This window comes from Falco biarmicus, chromosome 12 (assembly GCF_023638135.1).
Source record: "Falco biarmicus isolate bFalBia1 chromosome 12, bFalBia1.pri, whole genome shotgun sequence".
NCBI lineage: Eukaryota > Metazoa > Chordata > Aves > Falconiformes > Falconidae > Falco > Falco biarmicus.
The window spans coordinates 13,193,998-13,220,608 of record NC_079299.1 but is presented as its reverse complement, the minus strand read 5'-3'; the positions used below and the strand labels follow the sequence as shown (position 1 = coordinate 13,220,608).

At 47.3% G+C, this 26,611-nt stretch overlaps 1 protein-coding gene across 1 annotated transcript in view; it reads right to left on the bottom strand.

Moving 5' to 3' along the window:
• The window catches only part of PKDCC (protein kinase domain containing, cytoplasmic), a 37,264-nt gene extending 11,420 nt beyond the window's left edge, over window positions 1-25,844 (bottom strand). Inside the window, exons 1-5 of the mRNA XM_056357537.1 lie at window positions 25,093-25,844; window positions 10,723-10,845; window positions 7,433-7,704; window positions 3,662-3,741; window positions 2,686-2,793 (exon numbers count right to left, since the gene is read on the bottom strand). Coding sequence (XP_056213512.1) covers window positions 2,686-2,793; window positions 3,662-3,741; window positions 7,433-7,704; window positions 10,723-10,845; window positions 25,093-25,758 — 1,249 coding nt within the window. The 5' untranslated portion in view covers window positions 25,759-25,844. The remainder of the gene's footprint in view (window positions 1-2,685; window positions 2,794-3,661; window positions 3,742-7,432; window positions 7,705-10,722; window positions 10,846-25,092) is intronic.
• Window positions 25,845-26,611: the final 767 nt, after the last annotated feature.

Sequence of the window (26,611 nt, the reverse complement as noted above, 5' to 3'; positions counted from 1 at the left end):
AATTCTTCTCCAGTTCTGCTTTTAGGATTTCAAAACCGATCATACACCAGAACGGCCTTATTTTCTCACAACCCTTCAGACGCCAGAGGAGACTGGCATTGTTAATTCTGGTCATTTTTACCATTTGAGGAAGCAAAAGTCCTGGGAGCCAGTCATCTTGTGAAATTTCCACCACTTGGAGCAAAATCAGTGTGAATTTGTGCCTGCCCAGTCTTGGCATACCAAATGCAAAGCTCTGATTAACTCCACTCTGGCCTGAGAACCAAACCATCACCTCTAGTTTTATCTTAACCTACCACTGGGTGGGAACACACTCCCCTTGAACTTTCATTATGCTGTAGAACAAGACAGAAAAGGTTTAAAAAAAAATCCCACCATTTAAAAAATATTTTTTCTTTGCTTTCACAGTGTAACAGTGTCCTCCCAGACCGCAAATGGGGGCCAAAGCTGGACCTTAGCTGACAGCTTGGGAAAGTATCACAGTTGTCCCTTTTCACCTGTCTCCCCCTCTACTATCCACCAAGAGTTACACAAAACAATCTGCTCAGCTGTCCAGCCCAGGTTTCGGTGGCCAGGGTGCCAGCTCAGCTGGGAACATCCTGCCAGGGGAAGAGGTTCATCACAGGGACATCAGTCCCTTCCAGCACCACTGTCACCCTCCTCCTGCAACTTCACTGTACCACAGGTGAATCCCTCATTCCATAATCTTTGGGTAATTTCTAATTAATAATTTCTAATTCCATAATATCTGGACTGAGAACATTAAACATTAATTCTAACACAGTATTACCAGTCAACCACCAGCTGAGGAAGGAATACATTTGGAATAAAAGTGATACGAATGCGTAGGTAGGCATATTTTCACCCTCACAATATGACTTTTTCATACTTTTTTGGCAAGGAAAGGGAGCCTTAAAATAGAAATAAATTACAACTCCTCTTCTGTTTTGTTAAAGTAGCCTTAGAACAAACAAGAAACAGGCCCACACATCTTAAAGGCATGGCAGCTAAGTCTGAAAACACATCTTATCCAAGTGTAAATTTCCACTAAGACATCTGATTCCTCAGGCTTCCCACTGAACATTTTCCTATGTTGAATGCAATATTACGCTCGTGGTCTTTAATGTAGACTGGCCAAACATGTTACATAAAGCATCAACGGATTATCAACATCTTTGCTTACGCTGTAGAGTGCCTAAGACCATGAGCAGTGTCCTACAAATAAAAAGGGCTCCTTGCACAGAAGGGCATTACTAACCATGAACACAGGTAGCGGATTCTGCATTATATTATCCAGGACTCTACGGAATTAAACTAACACGAAATGTGTAATTATTACATTAGCCAAATAGACATGGAGCTCTGCTCCGTATTAGTAGAAACGTGCACTGCCACATTTACTACTGCTGTCCTAAGCTTCTCTCTCTGAGATTCTGTATAAACATGACAGCCCTGTAAAATTCAAGACTTCATCATGTCCTGATATGGCAGTTAAATCTGGAATCAACCAGGATCACAGAAAAACTTCAGCCCTCCTGGCACTTCTTCAACAAAGGACGTGTTTGTACTATTGATTGTACTGCTGAAAATAATTTTGCTGTGTTGACAGGCATCACTCAGCACAGACTGTGATGAAAAGCTGAAAATTAGAAAGTTAAATGAACACCTGCAACAATTTTCCTGCCAATTTTACAACAAAATAAATATTGAATTATTCTGATAAGTGGATCAAATTCATCCCTGGTGTCATGGCCCTTTGAGGTTAACAGCGCTACGACAGGAATGAATTTGGCTCCTGTGTCTCTTTCACAGAGCAAATGCTTCACTGAAATTTTCAAACCCCCTGTGCCAATATTCATCTTCATTTAGAACCCATCTTTCCCTCTTTACTGAGCTTTTGCAGCAAAGACATAATTTTCCTATCAACTTGCAGTCAATTATGCTGACAGTTTGACATGAATATTGTACGTACACAAAAATAATTTGCAAAACAGCCTTTTCAATTGTTAGACTTAGCAGTCATTTCCATCACACATAATCTTCTTTGACGTGTGTAATTCCACAAGCTATCCTTCCGGGAAGAATATGCATCCCTTCGTATCACAGCAGCTTGAATAAATAGCATTTTACATACCTGTGGTGCTGCAAAGATTTTGTGAGAAAGATATTATTGCACAGCTTCATTTTCATCCTGTTTTCTTTTCTATTGTATTGCTAGCAGAAGCTGAGGGACTCATTATCTTTCCCTTGCAAAGCAAGCAAAAATTTTATTCTTCCAAGCTACAAGTGCTTACATTGCAAGAAATTCCTGTAAGGTGCAGGAAATGCACAGAGAGTTACGGCTTCTTGATCAGACTCCCTCCAACTCATGTTTGGGCAGATTCTGACACTCCAACAGCAGAGAAGCGTGTGGCTGTGACGAAACACATTTTCCACAAATCTGCTATGCAGACCAATGCTCCATTTGATTTCCTTATCCCCGTTACAGCCTGCTCACACCTATGGATGTCCAGCTATGCCATTTAGTGAGAAGGGCTTCAGAAGGCACCCAGGAAGCAAAAAGCAGACAACAGATTATTTATGTGCATGATTTCAAGGGTCATGGAGCCCCATTCTCTGCACATATACCCTTTCAAACCTCAAAATAAATCTATTTTAATTAAGTTTCAAGAAAAAACACTTTACCAGCTTTCGGCATCCGAGTCACATTCTGTAGGTACTCTCCACTCTTATACAGATTCAAGACTCTCTCTAGCTGAGCAGCCGTCTCATCTATTCCCCAATGAAGTTCTCCTTTAGAAGTGCAGAAAAAGAATGAGTTAGATGAGGAGTAACCTGCACAGGACAAAATGAGGTTGCATTCGAATAAAGCCCTAAGCATCAGAGCCCAGCGGTGCCCCACTCTACAGAGGCGCTGTGATGTAGACGTGAAATCCCTGCCTTACTGCAAACTGGGTTTCATACTGACATGAGCCAGGCACGTCAAGGCTGGCTCATCCGCCTGGGAACCCCAGGTCTGCGGGCAGCAAACACTGCGGTGAGCTCCCCACGAGGGACAAACACTAGCCAATATAGGGAACACCAAAGGCTTTGCCTGTTAATTAGCTATAGCCCAGCATCATTAACCTCCATGCTGAACGCACACAGTGCAAGGTATAAAACCCCTAGAATAACGCACCAAAACCTCTCAAATCAGGGTTACAGGCACGTGCAAATACTCTTGTCCCAAAGGCACTACCTACCTTGGTAATTGGTAAAGATCTATGGTAATGCCACTTGCCTGGCTTCTGAGGTATAAAAGCACTACTGGTACCATTGGCAATGGGGAAACATCCTGGTTTTATCATTAAAATTGCCCTTGCTAGAGACAGGGGTTCCTCCAGATCCCATAAGGGATTGCATTCTGATGCAGTTCACCCCAGTGCTGAGGGGACAGGAGGAAGCAAATACCCCTGTGAAGCCTAGATAAAAATCCCAAAATGGGATTTCTCTGGTATACAGGGACATTCTTGCCTTCTCTTTATGGGGGAAATTTTCTCCCAGATAGAAAAACAATCTGGTTCTATTGCAGTGAACACAAAAGCAGCATCCTCCCCACCCCAAACATTATAATTACACTAAAAAAGGAAATACTGGGCATTACCACATTTATTGCGATTACCTGTTGCATTGACTATCTTATCCAGTAATGGTCTCAGTGAGGATGGAGCACTGTGTGGAAGAAGATACGTAAAGAAAAACCTGCAACAGAAAAGTAACCCATATTGAAAAAAACTTAAAAAGAGTTTACAAATGTCTGTTAACTACTGAACAACATAAGGAATAAAATTCCTATTGCTTATAAGCCCCTGACCTATTCAGGAAATATAATCATATTCTGTAGTCAAATAAATATATAGCTAAGGCTATTCACACAGCTGTCTAGCATACCTAGACCACGCTGTTACATACAAGGCTGCCTTGTAACTACGTGTAAATGTTCCATTAATACAGAAATTTGCTGTGAAGCCCCATGGATTGTGACTATGTGCAAAACTGTCTGTACTTTAACAAACTAAAAGGATGCCATCAACCCCAGAAGTCTTGGGGTTTTTTTTCAGACCTTGAAAGTGCATAAATCAAATTTCTGCTCATTTCAAATAATTGACTATTGCTTTCTTTTCTGCTTTCTTAGACTGTCGAATGAATTGCCAGAAGCAATTCAGCTTCTGGCTGAATTTATATTTCAAAATTCAAAATACAGCAACCTTCCTCTATTGTTGTAATGCCACTGCAATTCAGAATGTCTCCTCTGTTCTCCTAGTTTATGTTAAACTCCAAATGCATTCACGTAGATACTCACTGATGGATTCTCCATTTTAACACTTTTAATTACAAAACAAAAAACCATATGACTTTACCATCACATGAACTAAACTTCATTTTCACAACGTTCCTTTAAATTTTTATTACTCTGCCAGTATTACTACCTATTGCAAATTCAGTGTCATAGCAACCTAAGATGGAGATGGACAGTGCAGGATCTGACAGTATAAACAGAACTATCAGACATAAATATTAGGTAATGGACAGAACAGGAACACCATTGGGGAATTGCCCTGCTTTACATCTAACCTGCAAAGCAAAGTAAATGCTTTTTCATATACAGAGACCACATTGTCCAACAGAAATGTCCAGGGACTCATGCTCAGGAGGGAAAGCAGCAGACATCTTACACAAGCACAAATTAAAAATGTAACTTACTGATAGCAAAAAAATTATCACAGACACACATATTGTTGAGCTGACATATCTTACTTACACAACGAATACTTCCTTGAGATTGTAACTCCCTTTTTCACACCTTACAAAAGTAGCACTCCTGATTTTCCCAAATGGGATTATCCCCAGGTCGGTTTTCTTAACGATGAGTGTGAAACAGCCAATACAAATACATCCAGAAATCTAAAGAGCAGCATACTATTTGTAAAGAATAATCTGTCTGGTAAATATTAGCTCAGGTTTATGCTTAGAGATCATCCATAAATCAGAGTCCAACTGATTGTGAATAGTTATTCTCAAAAATTCAGTAGCTTTGCTAAACGCTGGACGGATGCAAGTCCGGTGGTTATTGCTTTTCCCTGACTATAGAAATATATGACTTGTTCTAATGCAAACACCCACATGTGAAATTCTGACACGTATAGACACTGGCGCCTACACAGCTTAATTGCAGTAACATTTGTTATTCATCGATTCCAGGGCCAGTGGCATCCCTTGTGATCTGCATAACACAGATTGTCAGATCCTTTTACATTTGTTCCTACAGCCTCTTTTTCCTCTCTTTTTTCTTTTTGAGAACGATCTGATCTTAATTTAAGATTTGTCAGTGACAGAGAATTCATCTCAGCCATTGGTTAATAGTTCAAAATATTAATTACCCTTACTTCTAAAACTGTCCAGTGCTTTGAAAACTGTTCCTCCAAACATTTGGAGGAAAACCCTTAGACACGCATTTGTGACAGAAGGTAACCATCTGAAAGTCAAGATGGGCCAGTCCTTGCATAGTAGAGTTTTTTCCAAAATGTCTTCTCTCCTTTAATTATTTACCTCATAAAGAAACCAGTTAGATAGCCTGATTACGCTTTCAAGGCTAGGGCATGCTATATTTTAAAATTACAAGGGTTTTATGCATTGTTTCATATATTGCTGCTTTTGACTTCTACCTAACAGCACCTGCAGCCCTTTGCTGAGGGCAACCTCTAGCCCTACAGCAACAGGCGCATCCAAGAAAACGTGAAATTTAGTAGCCTACCCTAACGAAGAGAGGATTTATAGCCCTCCAAGACAAGTGCACAGGGCTTGGTGTTAATGCCCTAGCATGGGTGGCCACAGCCTACTATAACATGAATCCATGTTGAACAAAAACCCACTGTCTCTATCAAATTTAGGAAAAGCAGGGGCTGAAAACACTGCGGCACTGTGCGTGCATTACACACTGGCGTGCGGTTCAAAGGCAATATTAAGAACCGTAATAGAAAAAGATTGCTTCCTTCAGCGAGACCAGCAACCTGCCGCAAGCCCACCACACCGCAGACATATCCCCACTTATGAGCGAGATGGATGGGTGCCTATTAAAGGTTTCTTAGCCAGACCAGTAAAACGCTCTTAACCAAAAGCCAGCAAGCTAAGCAAGATCTTTAAGCCAAGCAAATGGAAACAGAAAATTTTGCAGGACACACTAAAAACTGCGCTGCACAACTGCAGATGGCTGTCATGTGGCGCAGCCCATTTCAGTGTGGTCAGCTAATGCAACACACATGCTGGTAAGCGCCCTGGGACCAAAGCAGAAGACTCTCTTTGGAGCAGCCTCTCCTCACTGTGGTCTGGCAGGCAGTGAATGGCACGATACTTGAAAAGGAAGTCTAAGAAATGAGCACACCATTACGGCATTGCTTTGAGAGCCTCCATCCTCCTATCTGGATCAGACAAGTCGGCCGCCTGCCCCAGCAGTGCCTGTCAGACGGAGTGGTGGCGGCAGGACAGGCACGGAACTGAGCATCCAGCATCCCCAGAAAGCAGCAACGTGGCTCCCCCAGCATCCCACACAGACCTCCGAGGCGAGCGATGGCCAACGGTGGAGAGCCGAGACCACAAACACAAAGCCATTGCCCAGAAGGACTCCGCTGTAAATCTTTAAAAACAAATTTGGAAGATGGACATGTCAGCTGAACACTTTCCTCAGCATGGCCGACTGGTCCAGTGCGAGCTGTCATCTACACATCCCCTGACACAGGCAGGGCATTGGGAACAAGTCCCTCAGCGCCTGCCCACACAGCGATCAGGGGCTGGGAGGGGAGGGGGTGAAAGGGAGCACCCCCTTCTTTAAAAGGTTTGGGATTACACCCCGGGTTGTCAGCCATGGAGGGTGGTCTCGGCAGCCTCCTGGCTGCACTGGGAACTGTTATCCCCCTACCGTGGCAGGCTCCAGCATGGCAGGAAGCACGGAGCCAGAGTGCAGGATGAGAGCTGAGCTCTAACTCTGCCCCTGAAGCCAGCCCTTTGCTCAGCTGGTGGCAGAAAGCACACGATGACCCTTCTGAACTCACAGCAAAGAAAAGCTGTCTGAATCATCTCGCTACAGAGCTTGCAGGCCCCCATCACCACAAGCACCTCTGTTTCACTCCTATTAAAATCTCTATTTGTGTGAAGAATTCAGTAGGTTTCAACAAATGCAACATTAGACTGAGTGGTGAATCACACTCAAAGTATGCAAAACATTTCCAAAGTTATAAATGCTACGTAGTTCCGCAAATAAGACATTTACTCGTGGCTTCATACTCTTGGATAACGGTTCTGAGACAGTATGTACTCATTGATGGGAATAACTATAAAGGATACTGGAGACATTTGGCTCACTCTTAATTCTCTTTTACATTATCCAATCACGTACCTGTAGGCATTGTAGAGATTCCTTTTTTCGTTCATACTTTGACACCGTCCCTCAACTGAACAGGGCAGGGTGAAGTTCCTCGCGGGGAATTCCATGAAGCAATCACTGTTACTGGTGCAAGAGCTCTCCTCGATGCTGGCATCATCCAGGTCTGTTACCTTCAGCTCCCCATCAACAATCACAAACTGACGAGGGCGAAAATCCAGTAATGTCACAGAGCCAAGAGGAGAGTGAGCCAAATAATGCAAGAGCCGAACTAAGCTGAGACATATCTGAAATGCAAGAACATGGGTACCTCGTGTTATTTTCTCAGTGCAAAGTATATAAATGAAGCCACTTTAGCTGAAGATGTATTCATAAATATATGACTTTATATAAGCATCATAACTTATCCTCAAAACTGAACATTGCGACAAAGGTATTTTTCACAGGATTAACATAGCGGATTGTAAAACCCTTAGAGACTTGAAACAAAAATAAGCTTCTTTACCAGTGCTTTCCCACACTATTCTTGAAGCAGGGCTTATTGTTGCTATTCTTACTTTTAATAGAAATAAAAGCATTAACTTTTAATAACACATTACGCACAGGCCTTGACCACGCAGCCTGATTCTGCTCTTTTACAAACGCCAGGTCTGGAAATTTTGGCTGGATTGCCCTGCACCCATGCCTGGGGCTCCAACTACAGACAGCGTCTGTATTGCCTCCATACTGATCCTGCCATTTGACTGCTTTTATATTTTTTTTCCACTGGTTCCTCTTATGTTTGCCTTTTTCCAGGAGAGAAGGAAGCACTTCCACAGCTCCACCGTAACTCTTCACTATGCCTCAGGGTAAGCGCATATGTCCCACTGCCTTGGTGGGCTCTCATGTGCCACTGTGAGGCTGCGCTGATGCTGCACTTTTCAACTGCACATTAGGAACCTGAGTAACTACTACTAGACAGCAAACTTGGTGAACATCGATCGCAGCCCCCTCGGCAAAGCACTGTTTTCAATTCATGCATTCCTTCAGAGTCCACTATGTAACACGTTAACGCAAAAACATAGAATTAATATGAACAGTTAAATACTGGAATTTTTATTCTATGTATTAAATTAATAACAGGTCTTATTAGTCTAGCAAGCTTTTTATTGTTTATATATAATCTTTGTTTTCTGTTAAAATAAACTGTTAGGGCCAGGTGCATTGAAGCAGTCAAATCCAAATTCAGTCTCAGGGCATAAACGATATACTCAGGAGAGCACCTTAAAGCGTCCTTCATAAGAAAGCCAAGCACATCTGAAGTCAGCCCTCACAGACCCTTCACCTGTGGGACATTGGGCCTATCTCACACTTCTATAATTGTTCTCCTGCCTGGCCAGACTAGAACATTCTTATCCTGCTTACAGGCTACCACAGCTGACATGGAGAAGGCTGTAGGTGTAGATGAACACAGGTCTGGTTACAGGACCAGGCTTGATCCCCATTTCCTCCCTCTGGAAAGACGCAGGATTCATGCACGTGCCAGCCTGCAGTACGCTGTATATAAAAGGCACATCCAGCCCAAACTAACACGTAATCAATACACCTATCAAATGCCAACAAATCCAGAATTTAGCTTGAATAAAACCACAGTTCGTCATCTGAAATTATTGTCTTTTCTCAAACACCAAAAAGCCCCTGCTCCCGCACAGGCAGCCTCCGTGACCGGGCTGCTGCCCTGTGTACCTGCAGGTGCCCCCGTGTGACAACACAGGTGAAGGCTTTGCTCTGCGGCCACACGCTGCTGCTGGGCACAGCACTGCTGATCTGGGCAGCAAGCTTACCGCCCAGTCCTTCAGCAAGAGGAAATCATTATTTGTAGGAATAACACCATATATTTATGCAGCCATTTTCAGGACTGGACCACAAATAAGTCTCATGCATCAAGAAGACGTGGCTCTTCTCTCATCCTTCTTCCCTGTGTTAGTTGCATCCTAGACAAGCTAACGAGCACGATGTTATCCAGGACTTCATTACAGAGGTCACAAGAATGTTTCATCTGTACTTCCACCTCCGTGGTTCAGCTCAGCACCTTCATCTAATTCTCCAATTGCTCCCTCAGAAATATCCATGCTGGAAGAAAACTTCCCTGTTCATTGCCCATAATCTAACACATCTCTTGGTCATTTACTTTGCACATAAATGCCGTCATAGTCTGTTATCTGCATTCCCCAAATGAGACGAGCCGAAGACAGGGCCTGTATTTCAGGAGCCATGACGAATGCCTCTACCGCTTATTAAGACCATACTTCTTTCAGGAAAAGGGAGCTGAAGCTTAGTGCAGGAACACACTTGCTCCATCTGTATAAGTAAAATAAACTCTGCCAGGGAACATTCCTGGGCACAGAAACTTAATCCCACATGCACGCTTGCTAGCACAGCCTCTGGCCCCGGTCTGACCAGGACCAAGGCTGGTCCCTGGCACGGTCCCCAGGCACGATCCGGAAGGCAGCGCGGCCCAGGGACCGTTTCCGACGGGCACCCTGCGTGCAGCCGGCCCTCGGAGCGTGCAGGAGCTCAGCGGCACAGACGTGGGCTGCACCTCCCCGGTTCCTCCCCAAGATCAGTCAGGCACACTTTTAGTTTTCCGGTACAGATGTAGCCATACAATCCAAAGTGTTTTAGATGAAGACTGCTTCTGCCTTGGAACATCTCAGGGAGTTAACCTCAGCTGACGACACATCCCAATAGACACTGAGCGAGGCAGCGCTGTCTTGATCAAAGCATTGCTGCAGTCTGGCTTCATTTTGGACAAATTAAGTGTGACCTTCGTGCTCCTGGTAAATTGCCAACGCAGTGGACAACCAGGGTCTGAGATTTGTGTACATTTATTGCACTCTTCCCCCAATAAAAGACAAGCAGAGCAGGAAGCAGTAGAAAACAATTATAAAACCAAGCTACGATAAGGATCAGGACAGAAATGTAACATCCTTCTATTGTTTAAACCCCAGTTGCAGAACACAATGCTCAACATCAAAAATCCTAGGCCTCAAGCTTTAAGAAGTAAGAAATGTTTGAAGATATCATGTAAAAAGCATATAACCAGCTACAAGCAGATAACATCAACAGACAAAATAGCAACATATCTTAAACACTGCAGAAAGGGAGCGCTAAATGTTGTTTCTAAACTAAAATGTAATCACATGCAAAGCAAACGTTTAACAAACGTGAATTGCTCTCCATAGTACATAACCCCTGCTTCATGTTTGATGTTATTTCACATTCATCGCTCTCTTAAAAGCCCTTTTAAAACAGTTGTTACTCACTCGAAACCTTTCTTCCCAGGAAGTCTGCAAAAGCTGAATCATCTCTAAAGGTGAGCCTAGTTCAGTGATGGTCGTCAGTGTGTCTGGGATGTCATTGCTATCTTGGTAGCAATAGCCGTAGAGCTGAAAAAAATCACAACCAGGCAATATCAGTGCAACGTATCTTTGCACACTTTTACATTTCTCTGTGGATGAGGTGCAAAGAAAGCATCTCTTACAAGGCGCTGAACACTATATATTATATCGCCTTGAAGCCACTGCCCGAAAGCTTTTGTGTCCTCTCATTTGAGGATCTTTCCCTTGAGACACCCAAATTAGCTAGAAAAGTCTCTTGTGGGCACCATGCAGCACAACACCAGTGAAGAGTCCCCTCCATACCCCTCCATACAGGATCTCATCTCTATTAATGCTGCATTGGGTTTGCATGGCAAGGTTTGGTAGTAGGGGAACTACAGAGCTGGCTTCTGTGAGAAGCTGCTAGAAGCCTCCCCTACGTCTGATGGAGCCAATGCCAGCCAGCTCCAAGACAGACCCACTGCTGGCCAAGGCTGAGCCCGTCAGTGACAGTGGTAGCACCTCTGGGATAATGTATTTAAGAAGGTGGAAAACTCCTTGAGCAACAGCAGCTTCAGCCAGAGAGAGGAGTGAGAATATGTGAGAGCAACAACTCTGCAGACACCAAGGTGGGTGCAGAAGGAGCTAATAAATGAAATTAATTTTTCCTCAACTCATCTCTTTTGCCTGTGATGCTAATTGCTGAGTGATCTTCCTGTCCTTATCTCCACCCACGAACCTCTCAATGTATCTTCTCTCCCCCGTCCAGCCGAGGAGAGAAGCGACAGAGCGGCTTTGGTGGGCACTTGGTGTCCAGCCAGAGTCAACCCACCACAAATGTTTAAGAAAAATAAAATTAAAATATCCATGTAGAAACTTAATTGTATCTGAGGAAAATGAGTTTAGCCTATGCAACACATGGCTACATAAGACTGATTTTCTGCTTAAAAGACATCACAAAATAGCTTTAATGACGTTTCCCATAGGACTACTGTTTGTGCATTGAATGGCAATGTGACACGGCAGCTTGAAAAGCAATGGAAATGCCAAAACTTATCTTTGCCCAGCCAGAAATTGCCTTTTGCTATACTTGATGGACTTCTGCGTGCAGTTATCGGTAAGAAGGACAAATACTCCAAAATATTAGCTGCCAGTAGCCTCTTCAACTTAAAAGCATTTAAATGGCAATTTCAGCTATGCTTTTGCACCTTCTTGTATTTGCTTTCCATTTGAGTGATTAATTTTCACTTGCACAAATAATTGCACAAGAAGAACATCTAAAGACTGCGGAGGAGAGATGTCTTGCTTTATATGGAGCAGGACAATGTCTGACAGGGTGGAGGGGACAGACTTTTACAAACTCCCTGCCAAGCCCTGGCAGAGAGGCAGTTAAATGAGCCTGATAAGGATCTGATTGCAACTTTCCAGCCAGAACAGCATGCACATGAAATAAAATGAAATGTAATCTCTGCCCTCAGTCAAATAAACCATACAGTAAAAGGGGTCTGTGTGAAAATGCAGCATTAAAAAAATGCCCTGCTGCTATTCCTCCGCTGCCTCCTCTACTGCCGCGAGCAGATTCGAGTATCAGGCACATTCTTACGGCTTGTGACCCTCCCAGACAGAAAAGCAAAGACCACACTAAAGTCAGCAAATACAGGATTTTGTTATGAACCACTCTGCTAGCTCTGACTCTAGCTGTCTACTTTTAAAGGAAAAAAGGGTGCCAAAAAATGTAAAACTAGTAAACAATTTTTCTTTTCAGTGTACAAATGGCGCTGTATTTCAAAACAGCTGCTTAAACACAGACATTGACCTAAGCAAAGAGCGAGAAGATTTTATTTTAAAACATGTCGAAAAGATTTTGGCATCGATGCACAACAGAGAATTTGTGATAGATGCCGACACAACATTTGAAATAGGAAAAGAGACCTTTCCCTTTACTGCCACAACCATAACAAAGACTGCAACAGCAATCGCTTCTTAATCTAGAGCCATTCAGACCAGACTTGGGTTTGTTCCTTATCTTTTGTGACACCATTTTTGTGCAGCTTATTGACAGGAGTTAAATCTTTGTATGCTACAAACTATCTTAAGAGGACTGCAGCAGCACAATTCTGTTTAAGCCTTCTGAACTAACAAAAACCAAAATTAAATAAAAATATTTAATACAGTGTATACCTTTTCTCAGAGACAAACTGGATTCTGCAGTTCTTATTACCAGGTATTTCACATATCTCGTGTGTGGGGGCAGACTAAGAAGGCAGGACAGAGCTTGGCACGTTTGAAAACCCTCAGTTCTGAGTGTTAAAATCTAACATCTGTTTGTGCATCATCTGCAGAGTTCAGCTCTTGTCATTAGCACAGTAACACTATCAATTGGGGAAAAAGCCGCAAGGGAAATTAGCCAGCAATCTAGACTGGGAAATGACAGTATCAAGGTAACTGTTGGTTCACAGTAACACTGAACAGACAAAAAGGTATCAGTCTTCATTAGACAGTCTCAACATTTGTGAAAACCATTCCAGGAATAGAAATATGGATGACAAAGAACGAGTACACAGTCATTTGATTATAAAAACATACTACATACATATCTGTACACACAAAATACTGGGAAATTAGGCTTATTATGTATTTATGTGCACATGAACACATAAGTAGAAATTAATTACAATATTGATTTGTGTCTATTTTATCTCAATCCATGAATGCCAATAGCAATAATAATGATTTAATTTCTTCTCAGAGAGCTGGAACTTTGCTCGTAAGTAATTCTTTCATCTTAGTATCCAATTTGTACCTTGGCAAAAGTCTTCACTGCCCTGAATATCTGAGTATTCGGTGTATATTTTACTATATTAATACCCACTTAATCACTTCAGTCATTGTGGAAGCTTAAATGACCTGATCCAGTTTTGGTTTCATACTTAAATTGCTCTTTATTCTCACAAGAAAATTTTCTTGCAAGAGTACTGCTCAACTTAATCAATCTTACAGGCTGAAAAACACAGTACTGAGTAAGTTAGTGCAGCTCTAACACAAAAAATATATAATCTAACCTGAACTCTTTATTGCTTTTACTTAAGTGAAAGCTCTCCAGATGCAGTGTTATTACATAATTATATAGAGTTATAAAAGCACAGAAGTCTGAGATGTAAAGGATTTATTGGGCCGCATTTATACTTTTCTAAATGAACTCCTGAAACTAAATGCAAAAATGCACATGTAATTACACAGCCATATTTGTACATGCAATTACCATGATTACAAACTGGGCAAGTCCCAACAGCCAGTTAAGCATCTAAAATGGTTATATTCATCCCCTCCTGATGAACCGCCACCCAGCATACAGATGTTACAAAATACAGAATATATATAGATGCAAAATATTACAAGACAGTAATTCTTAGGGCTTTCATTTAAGAGGCTTATTAAGACACAGAAACAAGTACAGAGGTACTGCCCAAAATACTTTCTTTTTTCCTTCCTTTTGTTTTTGTCCAATCCATTTTAAGGTCTGAAATGAGACAAAATGGTTTGTATTCCCAGACAGTGAAGTAAGAAACAGATAGCTGGATGCATACAATAACAAGAAAAATAACCACACGGGGAAACTGAATATAGCTGGAAGCAAAAGATGAGCCAAAATATCTCCTCTATCTGAAATTCTATTAGGTCGGACATCATTCTCAGTGTTGCAAAGCTACACTTTAGACATATTCAAGCGTGATGGTTTTCATACGCCTTTTCAGCATGGTTCCAATTAAATGAATGGAAAGAAATACAATCCCACATCTTTTTGCTATCTCGAGTCACTGCATTTAAATGCCACCCCAATATATTTTTGTGTAGAACCTAATAGCAAACAGTCACAATATCGGGCTGTCTTTCTGTCTGTTTAGAAGAACGTATGCCAGATATGAAATGTTGGTCTGTTCTCACATTGTGTGCCGTAATTCATTTCTAGTAGCCCTGTTTACCGAATCCTTGCCTCAGTGTTTGGATTTTCTCGGTCATAAAGGCTCAGTCCTGCAATAGTCTTTAAGCACCCAAAACTCCCACTGACTTCAGGAGTGTTTAGGCACGCTGGGCACACAGGGTCAGCCCCCACAAGCATTTATATCGCATTGTAGGTGCCCACGTCCCTACAGCCGGCCAGTTCACCTCCCTTTACAATTCCCTTTTACTACAAATTACGGGGACAGAGGTGCCCCTTTCAGAGAAGCTGGTGCAGCGGGGGGAGGGCGAAAGCAGAGGTCAGCCCCTACACAAAAGCAGACAAGCTTGCTGAATAAAAACACAAAATAAAGGAGCTTATTAAGCTGTCATCAGCAGGGTAAGTCTGTGCAAACAACGAGCTCTCCTGCATTAGCGCAGGCACCCTAGCTGGATTTTCAGAAAAATAAATGTCAAGCCAGAACCTCCACTGAAGTGTTACATTTCACCTATAGAGACTGCTCAGTCGGGACCAGCAGGACTGGCCACCATGGCCAGCCAGGGCCAGTAGGACTGGCCATGTCCCACCAGGGCTCCAGCCCCCGGCTCGGCTCTGCCAGGCTGCGCCAGGATCGCTGCCCTGGCGACCGGGGGGCAAAACTCCCCTCTACAGATCGTCTGAGCTCCCTAAGAACTGCAACACATCGTGAATTTCTGCCTTGCTAGTTCTTAGCCCTTCATGTTCACGGTCTTTAGGTTTTCTCTACATCCACTAAAGCTAGAAATTTCCCCGTTTTCTTTAATGAACATGAGATTTCCATGAGTCCCAGAGTGGGAACTTGAAGAACACTATTACCAGCTGTAATATAAGTGACAGGCTCAACTGCATTACACCAAACATAATTTCTAGAAATCTAATTCTCTTTTATCTTAAGTTGGCCTTGCCCAAACTTACTACAGTAAGGCCTAAACAGTGCCCACAATAGAAAAGTGAAGCTAAAAAAAATATGACTAATCTCACTGTTATGATGAGCAACAGTAGTCACTACTTGCCATGGCCTTTCTTTTCAAAAATACATGGACCCGGGGTTACCTAATCAAAACTGGTTTGTGTCAAGATTTATTTTGTAGTGACTGGGTGCCGAGGGGAAATAAAAAGCTCCCACTGACACTGATAGCCATTTGATGAGCCATTCATTTGAGCTGCTATGTGTCAAAACGAGAACAGCACATTCTAGAAGCTCTTGCTCCTTTACTGCTATCAAAGTGAACGTAGTATTTTTTATTCAACCAGTTCTTGGATTCACCTTTCATTCCTGGAGCACTGGGATAATTCCCTGCAAGAGCAGAAACTCCCAGCAGTGCCTGATACAGCCAAGATTTACCAATATATGATTGGAGATGTTCACGTCGCTGTAAGATCTATTTATGCCTTGGGTTTTAAGTACTTCCCTTCATTGCTGATGGTATATGCATATATAAAGACACACAAGCACATATATGTGTATAGATGACATATATATGTATATGTGTTTCTATATATAATGTATACACTATATTTGTACCTATATTTTTATGTTTTATACATATTTTAAAATATTTTTTTATATATTGCCACACCTACTCAGCCCAAAAGCATCTGCAAACCTGTAGCACGCATCTCCCTGGAGAAAGGATGAGTTCCCTGAAAGGCCTAAACTTAATGAATACTGATCCAATATCAGCCTTCCTGCTACAGGATACATAGAGATGTTGCATTAGAAGTGAATTGATTTTCCTCACTGAAATCCAGCAATCAAGCCCTGCCAAGGGCACAGCTTCACTGGAAACAGACTTTCATAGAGGGCATCCCCAGCACCACACAGAACCTTTTTAAGAGTGGGACCAAAACTGTACGCTGACAGCTGTGAGGCAGGATTTCCTCTCCTGCTGGATATGGGAATCAAGAGCAAGCAGTGGGCAATTCAAACGTTAACCTCTAAATTCACAGCTCTGCCTAGGGTTTTATTTATAAACATAGTCTAATGATAAGCAGTAAACTCCAGAAGAGCTAAAAGGTACAAGAATCTCACACCTGGCACTGTTACTAAACATGGAAGTTCATTAACAGAAAAATTGGAATTTATTATTTAGAAACACACACACACATATATATAACCTTACCTGTTGGCATATCCACAGATATGTCCATACATTTTATATGAAGTGTGTGTATAACTATGCATATACATACCATACCTGCTGTTCTGACACATATTATGTCAGCTATAATCTTATGATTTAGTAACATTATCTCCCTCTTACTCTCCCTGCTTTCCTTATGCTCTGGAGTGGAAAATTCTTCTACTAAAAACATTTACAACACTGAGTTTGCATTGCACTGCACAAGCTCAAGGCCCAACCCTGCAAATATTTAGTCACACAAGTAGCCTACTCTTGTAAAGCCTTCCAGTGGAGACAAATAGATCATACAACCATGATTTCAATGGAAAAGGGCTGATACCACTGAAGGCACAGTTCATTATCTTGTAAATAGCCAGATCAGAATCTCCCCTGACCTCCATCCACAGCCACTGCATTCAGTTCCACCGCACTGCAAGTTTAACCCTTCGTTATGACATGATTTTGCATTACAAAACTATCAAATAACGTCTGTGCATTGCATGTTTGGAAAATCTCAACTTGGATTCATTCGACCTGTCTGTATAATTCTTCTTTCTTAGGTATGCAAGTCATATCACTTTGTACTTTATTGTGGCGAGCTCTAAAATAAGCTTGGAGTCTATCTGCAGCTACATTGTCCGAGAAAAAGGCAACTCCTTCCAAACTATGTTTTTCCGAATTTGGCCTAAAATATAAAATACCCATGTCTGGTGTCTACTACCTAAACTGAGACATTCAGCTGAGTGACAAAAGCAAATTCCTTTAAAATTAGTTTAGAGTCAATACTAGTATTAGCATAGTGCCTGTGAGAACTTCTTGTCAGGTTTTTCGTGGCCATCACAGAAATGAAAAATTGCAATGGGAGTTAGATGCCACGAGGCACCTACCTGAACCATCAGATGACTGTGTTGGCACAAAAATCCCTGAAAAAGACCTTTAAAAAACCCAGCTTGCATATCTGACACAGACACTTCATAAAGCTGGGGCACAACACCTCCAAGCATGGCCCCAGCTCACACCTCAGTGCACCAACTTTCTCTGCGTCCATGCAGCAAGCAGAGGGCTGGAGGAGCAGAGCTCTGACAGCCTTGGCATGCCCTTCCAGGGGGTCATCTCAGGGCCCCTTGGCCCACCACCACAGCCCCACCTGCCCTTGCCAGAATATGGCTGCAACCAGAAAACTGAGCACGTACAAAAGGGCACAGACAGAGCAGAACGGAGTATTTCAGTTGGAAGGGACCTACAACGCTCATCTAGTCCAGCTTCCTGATCACTTCAGGGCTCACGCCAAAAGTTAAAGCCTGTTATTAAGGGCACTCTCCAAACGCCATTTGAACACTGATGGGCTTGAGGCATTGACCACTTCTCTAGGAAGCCTGTCCCAGTGTTTGACCACCCTCTCAGTAAAGAAATGCTTCCTAATGTCTGAACCTCCCCTGGGACAGCTTTGAACCATTCCCATGCATCCTATCACTGGATACCAGCACGAGGAGGTATACCCCACACTCGGGGTTGAGGGAGTGGGGAGTGAAAGGACAGCCTCTAAAAACCACATGTTTTCCCTTGCAATTCTGCCCCGGCTGCAACTAATTTCCAGGAGAGGATACTGATGTGGTAGAGTGGCCTTGTTCGTTCACTGTCACTCCTGTGGAAAAAGGCAAGCAGCAAAGGAGAACTTGACCCTGCCCACAGCATCCTGTGGTGACCAGTGATCTCCCCAAGCCACTGCCCAGAACGAGCAGTGCTGGGCTCCCCTGAAGGAAACCGGATGAGGTTGGAAGTCATCAGCTCTCATAAAGGAGGCAGAAATTCAAACCAGAGTTTTCTGGAATTATTTACATGGCACATAAAACTGAGAAGCAATCATAGAAATCATTCAACAAATGATTGGGATTAGTTTTATGAATGCCGCTTTCAAAAGAACGGACAATGTAGCCCTTTTAACTTACGTGATGGCACGTGCCTTATGGAAAGCTGTTCCTGCCAACAGCTTTGCAAGTTGAACACCCTCTACCATCCCATGCAATTCAATGGGAAAAAATGTTACTTGGCGAGTTCAGTGTCAAGATGTACAGCTTGCCTTCCAGTGACACGAACGGTTAGACTGGGTTTGCAATTGTATCAGCTCTGCGCTTGCAGCAGCTCTGAAGTTCTTGTTAACAGATCCTTTCTTCACTCTTAAAAGCGCAGGATAACATCTGGGCCTTTTGGGAAGCAGTCTTGCAATAAAGCAGCACTTTGCATAATTCTTCTTTCCTCGCCAAACCGCATCTGTCTGCTCTCTCTGCCCTTCTCCACTCCACCCGGAGCTCCTTGGGGCTGTGGGGACATCTGTTAGCAGCAGCGAACTGTCTCCACCGAGCCATCAGTAGGTGGCACTGCCTGCTTTATTCTCTCCACCCACACAAATGTCCAGTGTGACACCTTACATCGACCACCACTAACAATTCCGAAGGATACCCAAGCAACTTAGATGCCTTATCTCCTGCAAGGTGCACCTACGGCAATGTCAAGCAGCGGAGTGACCAGGACAAAGAAGCAGCTCCATCACCACTTGCCAAGCAGCAGTGGTGGCAGCTTTTCCACAGGAAGGAGGTGGCCAGCAAGCAGTGTGAACCTGTTCTGCCACTTCAACGGGATTTGGCAGGCTCATCTGCCTGGGACCTGAAGGTCCTCTGATCCTAACGCCAGTTAAACAGGTGGTGTCAGCCTGGTCTTGGCACCAGGTGTGGTGGCCTCCTTCATCTTTAGCCAACCTGTCCCAAGTGCAGCTCAACTGAGCTACTTTAGAAAAGCCTTAGAAGAAATTCCCAGTCTAAGATGACCCCTGTACTTGCCACGGTCCCCTACCACGCATGTGGAACGCATGGCCAGACCCCAGCCAGCCCCAGTCACAGCCCGGAAGGTTAATTCTCATTAGGCACTTGGTTTTGAAAGGTTTGCTCCCAAGAGCTGTGAATCTCTGTTGCCGCATCCAAAATTCAGAATGACAGATTCTCCATGTAGTTACCCACCAGCTGGTGTCAGCAATCCCAGCACTCCTCTCAGGCGAGCAGTTCCCAAAGCTGTCATGGTCAAACTCCAGCCAATTGCAGATCAAGGCTTGCTGTTGGGAATCCTGCACCATTGCCAGCACAAAGAGGATTCAACGCCCACCCGCTGGCAAGAGGGAAGAGGTCCCCGCTGGCAAGAGGGAAGAGGTCCCCGAGTAGCTGGTTTTACTGTAGCTTGGTCTCCCCTTCCCCCCTGCTTTCTGTGAAAACAACAGTGGATCATGCAAGAAGGATGGGGTAAAGGATCAGAACTTCACAAGTCATATGCTCCCTATGCAAATGTGTTTGCACTGGAAATTAACTGTATACTGGCTTTTTTCAGACTTGGAAAGATGGCCTACTTCCACCTGGAAGAAGCAAACTGTATACAAAGCTTTATAATTTTAATTCCCACATTAAAATTAAAACTGCCATATCCTGCTGGCTATGCATATGTACAGGGAAACAATCAGGGTAAAAGGTCTGTTAATTATCACAAGTAAAGAAAAATCTTCTTTTAAAACAGTTATTTAAAAATACCATGATCAGCTAGCACATCTTAAGTCTGCTGAACCTGTCAAACAGCAAGTGATGTATAATTTCCAACATTATTTTAATCAATTAATTTTCCAAGCAATAAATATTCTCACTGTAATCACAAACATTTAAAACAAACCAGTAACAAACACATTGGAGCTAACTGAATCAATTCATACAGAAACTGCTTTGAGATTGTAACTTGGGTAATGACTCCTTTAGTGCGGATGCTATCTCAGCATCTCATCTGCACATTTTAACTTTACACTAAAGCTACATAAGCCAAATGAAACTGCCTTGCCGGGGCAGTCAGCAAACCTCCAGTTCCGTTAGCAGCTAGTGTCTTCCACTGGCTTCAGACAAAGCCAGCCCTTTTCCTTGAACGAGCTTTTGTGTTTGTTTTTAAGAAGCAGCTTCTTCTCCAATGAATCACTGTGAACTCACACTAGAAGTGCTAATAAACAGCTGTCACAGAAATAAGCTTGCACTTTTCCAAACGCCTGCAATTTCAAATCTTCCCTCCCTTCTCTTCAGCTTCAGCAACCCAAAGGAAGAAAGAACGGCAACACCCTTAATTCTGATACTCCAAGGGCTATAATTACATTATTACAGTAAATCAAACATTGCCTTTGTGTCTTTACAATCGTGCTCATTGTTTGAAATTAACTGCAAATGGTTTGATTTTCTTTTCTTCCTCAAATACGGGCAGGGAGGAATTAAAGCACACTAAATCATTTTCCCCACTAAAATGCACGGAAAGCCAGGATTCAGACAGCAGTATTTGAACTCTGCAAGAAAAGAAACCGCAGCACGGAGGGAAAGGAAGAGATCAGGCACCGCATTTGACACAGAGCGACTGCAAAGCAATTAGCGGGCTGCTAAATCCTCTGTTACCATAAATCAGTGACCCAGTTCCCCCTCTTCCCCAGTGCCCTTCATTATAAAATCAACTTTAATGAACTACCCCTCTCTTCCCCGCTCCAAAGCAAATACATTCCCACTGCAGCCTGCACCTGCCCTTCCCAGCGGCTGCCATGCCAGGGAGCCCCGGGCAACCCTGGTGCGCTGCCCCAGGCTGCGGGGGCAAGGGGGCGATGGCTCGGCACTGGCACGGGCACACGAGTGATGGGCAGAGCATGGAAATAAAAACAGGAGGGCGAGCTGCCTTCGCCTCAGCGCTGGCCAACACGAAACTGCTCTCCCTTTTGCCGGTTTTTCAGCGTTTCTTTTGATAGACTTGGTTGGCCACATCTGCCCGAGCTGACACATCTGGCTCCTTCCCCGGGCGGAGGGCACGGTGGATATGTCAACATGCTGTCTGAAGGCAGTGGTACTTTCTGGAAAGAGCTCTTTTCCCTTCTATCATATATTGTACAATAATCAAGTCTTTTAAAAGGATGGCAAAAAAAAAAAAAAAAAAAAAAAAAAAAAAAAGCTGATTTTGACAAGAGACAGGCCAGAATGGGAACTGCTGAGACAGTAAAGAACAAGCCTGTTATCTTACAAACTACACTTCAGGCTGTCAGCTGCCAGAGATTTACAGGAAAACCCCCTTTCCTAGGACTGAACCTACACGAAAACTTTATTTCCAGCAAGAGAAACTCACGAACGCGCTCACCCCGAATAGCCCCTGACCGGGGCCGGGGATGCTCCGGCGCGGCGGGGCGCGGGGGGCCGGCACAGCCCGGGGGGGGGGAGCGGCCGCCCCTCGGCCCACGGCGCCCCGCGTCCTGCGTGGCTGTGCCCCGGATGCGGGGCCGCCCCCCCCCGCGGCGTGGGTAGGCGGGGGAAGCCCCCCCGGCCTCACGGGGCACCGGCCCGGCTCAGCGGGGGGCTGCGGGGGTCCCGCCGGCCTCTGCCGCGGTGCGGGCGGCGGGCGCTCGCCGGTGGCAGCGCCGAGGGAGAAAGCACCGGCCGCCTCCGTGCCAAAGCCCCCCCCGGTCCCTCTTCGTGCCCCGGGCTGCCGGCTGTCCGCCGGCCCGCAGCGCGGCAGGGTGGCAGGAGGGTGGCATGTCCTTCCAGCTATTTAAAGCGGCCGGCTCGTGTTCGGGTATGGCGGCAGGCGCCGGCGGGGGTAAGGAGCAAAGAAGAGGTAAGGGGCGCAGCAGAGAAGCCCCCGGCCTCTGCCGGCCCCGCAGATGCTGCGCCGTGCCTTTGGCATCTGTAGGCAGTGCGGGTCCTGCTGCTCCAGTGAAAGCCGAAGCGGCTGTCAAAAGCCAGCGGAGGGGAGGAGATGCTGGCGTTTGAACCGATCTCCTCTGCCTCGGCAGCAAACCCTGGACAGTGATTTCTAAGCCCCGGCCCGGCTTCCGCTGAAAACAAGCTAAAAATCAGTCTTGAGTCGGTAGAGCCTGTCCCCTTTGAGATGTCTCTTTTAGGAGAGACACAATCAATACATCTCGCTCTGCTCGCTGGTGCCCCTTTTCCGCACCGGTTTTAGGACTCCACAGCCCCATCCCCGGCCCATACAGCCGCCCCGAGGTACAGCCACCAGCTCGGTTTTTACAGCCCCCTTTCGAGGTAATGTCGTACCTCGTTTAGCCCTCTCTCGCCCCGCAGCGACCTGGCCCCGTGCGCCTCCAGAATGAAATATGTTAAACAAAAAGGTGGGTGATGTACGGGGGCTTGGGGCTTCTCTGATCTCAGCCAGGCAGCTCTGCCGGGGGCTGGCAGAGCCGGAGGGCAGACAAAAGAAAACGCGGTGACAAAAGTGGAACGAAACTGAAAACATGTTTCTGATTTAAGTGTAATCTATTTTGAAATTGGGTGGCATGTAAATATGAAACCCTAATTAACACGCGGGAATTTTGCCCATGAGAGCATTTTCCCAGCACGGAGGCCGGGTGTTTCTCCTCCCGGCGCTTGTGGAAGCGCCTGCTCATCCTCCAGCTGCTTCAGCCCCGGCCCTCCTCGCCGAGGGACACCCCCCACCCCCCCTTCGCCTCTCCCTCCAGAGTCCACCTGAGATGACGGAACGGGGCAGCGAACCACCGCGGCTCCCCAGGCTTTGAGGCTGCGGTAGCGGTGCTGCAGGCGGCTTGGGCGGCGCGGCCAGCCTGCTGCCGGGGGTCCCGCTGCCGGGGGTCCCCCTGCCCGCACACGCAGGCTGGCTCGGGACCCCTCGCAGACAACGCACCCTCCTTCCATTTCGTGAGGAGTATTGATCCAAATGCATATTTCCAGAGCAGAACACCACGATGGGGAAGAAACGCTAGTGCCTACCAAAACGACCCGCAACTTTAAAAACACGCACATTTCAAGCTCAGCCTGGCCAATTCGCTTCCACTGAGCAAGAAAAACAATCTTGGGGGGTGCGGGGGGGGATCCCCTCAGCTTTTACAACTGTAGGGTGTATTTCCTGCTGTCAGCTCAATCAGTAACGATGGCTGCACCCAAGCCTGGCTTTCCCAATGAGAATTCATCACAGTAACCAAGTTGCAGCTAACATCCTTGCTACCAGCACAGCTTTTTATAGTTTCCTAGGTATTGTTCTTCCTACTTATTATAGCTAGACCTGGCACCACAGAGGAAAGATTATGGAAATAGGAAGGAAGGAAGGAAGGAAGGATGGTTAATATCTATTTTCTTGTCATGGATAAATCATGACTACCCTTTCTTTGAACAGTATATGAAACTCGAGAGCTTTGATCGTTGGGATCTGAAGTTCTCGTGGGGGAGCTGGTACTCCTGCTGCAGCTGCTGAAGAAGAAACACAAAACTCCTTTACTCCATTCAGTTCAAAAAGCACCTACTGCGAAACCGTCTGGTCTAACGTTCATTTTTTATTCTACTGCAACTGCTCATGCTATGCGAAACGCAATAGGAATTTCCACACCAGCATTTACATCCAAATGGACCCGTTGAGATTCATGCTGATGTGTAACAGTCCTACAATGCAGCCCTTCTGGCAAGTGCCGCGGTGCCGGCGCGCTGACTAACGCGGCTCACACTCGCCCTGCCCCCGTAGGTCACCCAGCGGGCCGCTCCCGCTGCCGGGGTGCCCCTGCCCCCCGGGGCTGCGGGGAGCAGGCGGCGCTGCCATGCGGGACGGCCTGTAATTCCCACGTTTGCGAGTGCTTTTGAATCTCCGAGTCCTTCCTCACCTCAGTATTAATTTTGTTGACGAGGAGGAGCGATGGGACAGTTAACCGCCAGGCCGGCCGCAGCGGGGTGCCGGAGCGGCGGGGGAACGCGACGCACCCCGCACTCCCCCGGCCGTGCCCCGGGCCCGGCGCGCCGCCAGGGCCAGCACTCGGCGGCGGGGGCTGAGCACCGCTGACAGTGCGCGGCTGCGGCGGAAAGCGCCCATCGACGCGCCCCCTGCCTTCCCCGCGGACCCGCGGTAGGGAGGGCTGGCGAGGAGCCGCCGTGCCCGTAGGGACATCGGTGTCACCAGCCGCCGGGCCCCACCGCGCCTCCGCGGGGGGTGGGGGGTGGGGGTGGGGGGGGGTGGGGGGCGGGTGGTCAACTCGCCGGGGGTCCGCGGCACGGCCCCGGCCCGCTGCCCTCCCGCGGGGAACCCCACCAACCCGCTTCCCGGTCCGCACCGACAGGTTGCCCGCGGCGGGGCCGAGCCAACGGCGGAAAAGCCGCGCTACTCCCCCGGCTCGGCGGGGCCCCGGCCGCCCGCACAGGGCCCGCGTACCTGCAGGACGTTGGCGTGGCGCAGCCGCTGCAGCAGGATCATCTCCTTGACGATCTTGTAGGCGGCCAGGCGGTAGCAGTCCCCCAGGGCGGAGAACTGCCGCACGCAGTGGGCGATGTCGTGCCCGCCGAAATCCACCGCCTTCAGCGCCACGGCCAGCGTGCGGTTGAGGACCGCCTTGTAGACCGCCTTGGTGTACCCCGAGCCCAAGTACTGCACGCCGCTGACATTGCGGATGTCGCGGCAGCCCAGAAGCGGCGGCTCCAGCGAGAGCTCGGCCGAGGCGCCTGCCCGCAGCCCCGCCGCCGCCCGGCCCCGCGGCCCCGGCAGCCGCGGCTGCTCCGCCGAGGTGCGCGGTGGGGCCAGGTCCATCAGGCGCCGCTCCCGCGGCCGCAGCGGCCGCCGCCCCGCCGCCGCCGCCGCCCGGTGCTGCCGGTAGCGCAGCACCTCCTCGTAGCGCTCGCGGATCTGCCGCGCCAGGGCGGCCCGGCCGCCGCCGCCGCCCTCCTCCTCCGGCGGGTAGAGGGGGGCGCCGGGCGGGGAGGGGGGCGCCCCGTCGCGGGGCGGCGGGTGCTCGGAGCCGGGGATGAAGAGGACGTTGAGCAGGGTGCCCAGCAGGAACGCGAGGCAGCAGCCGGCCGCCACCGCCGTCTTCCTGCGCCTCATCGCCACTCCGCTGCCGGCTTGTCCAGCCCTTCGGGCTCCTCTCGCCCCTTCCCCGGGAACCAGCTCCGAGGCTTTTCTTTTTTTTTTTTTTTCTACCCCCACCCACCCCCCGTTTTTTTTTGTTTTTTTTTTTCCTCCGGGCTGCGCCGGCGGCAGAGCGGACCCGGGCGCTCAGCCGGAGCTCGGCTCCTTACGGCGCGCCCGCATGACACTTGCCTCCCTGCTTTTAAGCCCCTGAAGCACTTATTATTAGCGGGACCCGGAGGGGGCGGGGGGGCGGGGGGGATCCCCGGCTCTCTATCCCCGCCGACGCGCACTGATTGACAGCCCGGCCCTCCCTGCGGCCCGGCCGAGCAGCAGGGGGGCCTGGGAAACGTAGTCCCCCGCGGAAGCCCCGCCGGCCGCTGGCGAGCCCGGGAACCGGGACTACATCTCCCAGGCTCGGCCGAGCCCCCGCCGGGGAAGGCGCGGGGCGGGGCGGCGCGGAGCGGGCGGGCCCCTCCGACGGGAGCCGCGGCCCCGGCGCTGGGGCGGCCGCCGCCGGGGGCTGCCGGGCCGGGGGCAGCGGTGCTTCCCACGCGTGTTCGCGCGGCAGTGGCTTGTGCGGGATGCCCTTGTCCCCGGCAGCCCCGGGAGCGGGGGCGGCACCAGCGCACGCGTACCCTCAGGGCCACACAAAGGAGGGGCTCCCTGCCTTGCTCGCCTCCGAAGCAAAGCGAAGCGGGGCGGCTGCAGCCGGGAGCCGCGGGGTCGCGGTGCGGGGTGAAACCGCAGCGGTGGGGTCTCGGTCGCGCCCCCTCTGGCTACAGCACCACGCGGAGGTGGGGGCTCGGGGTGCGTGTCACCCACACGA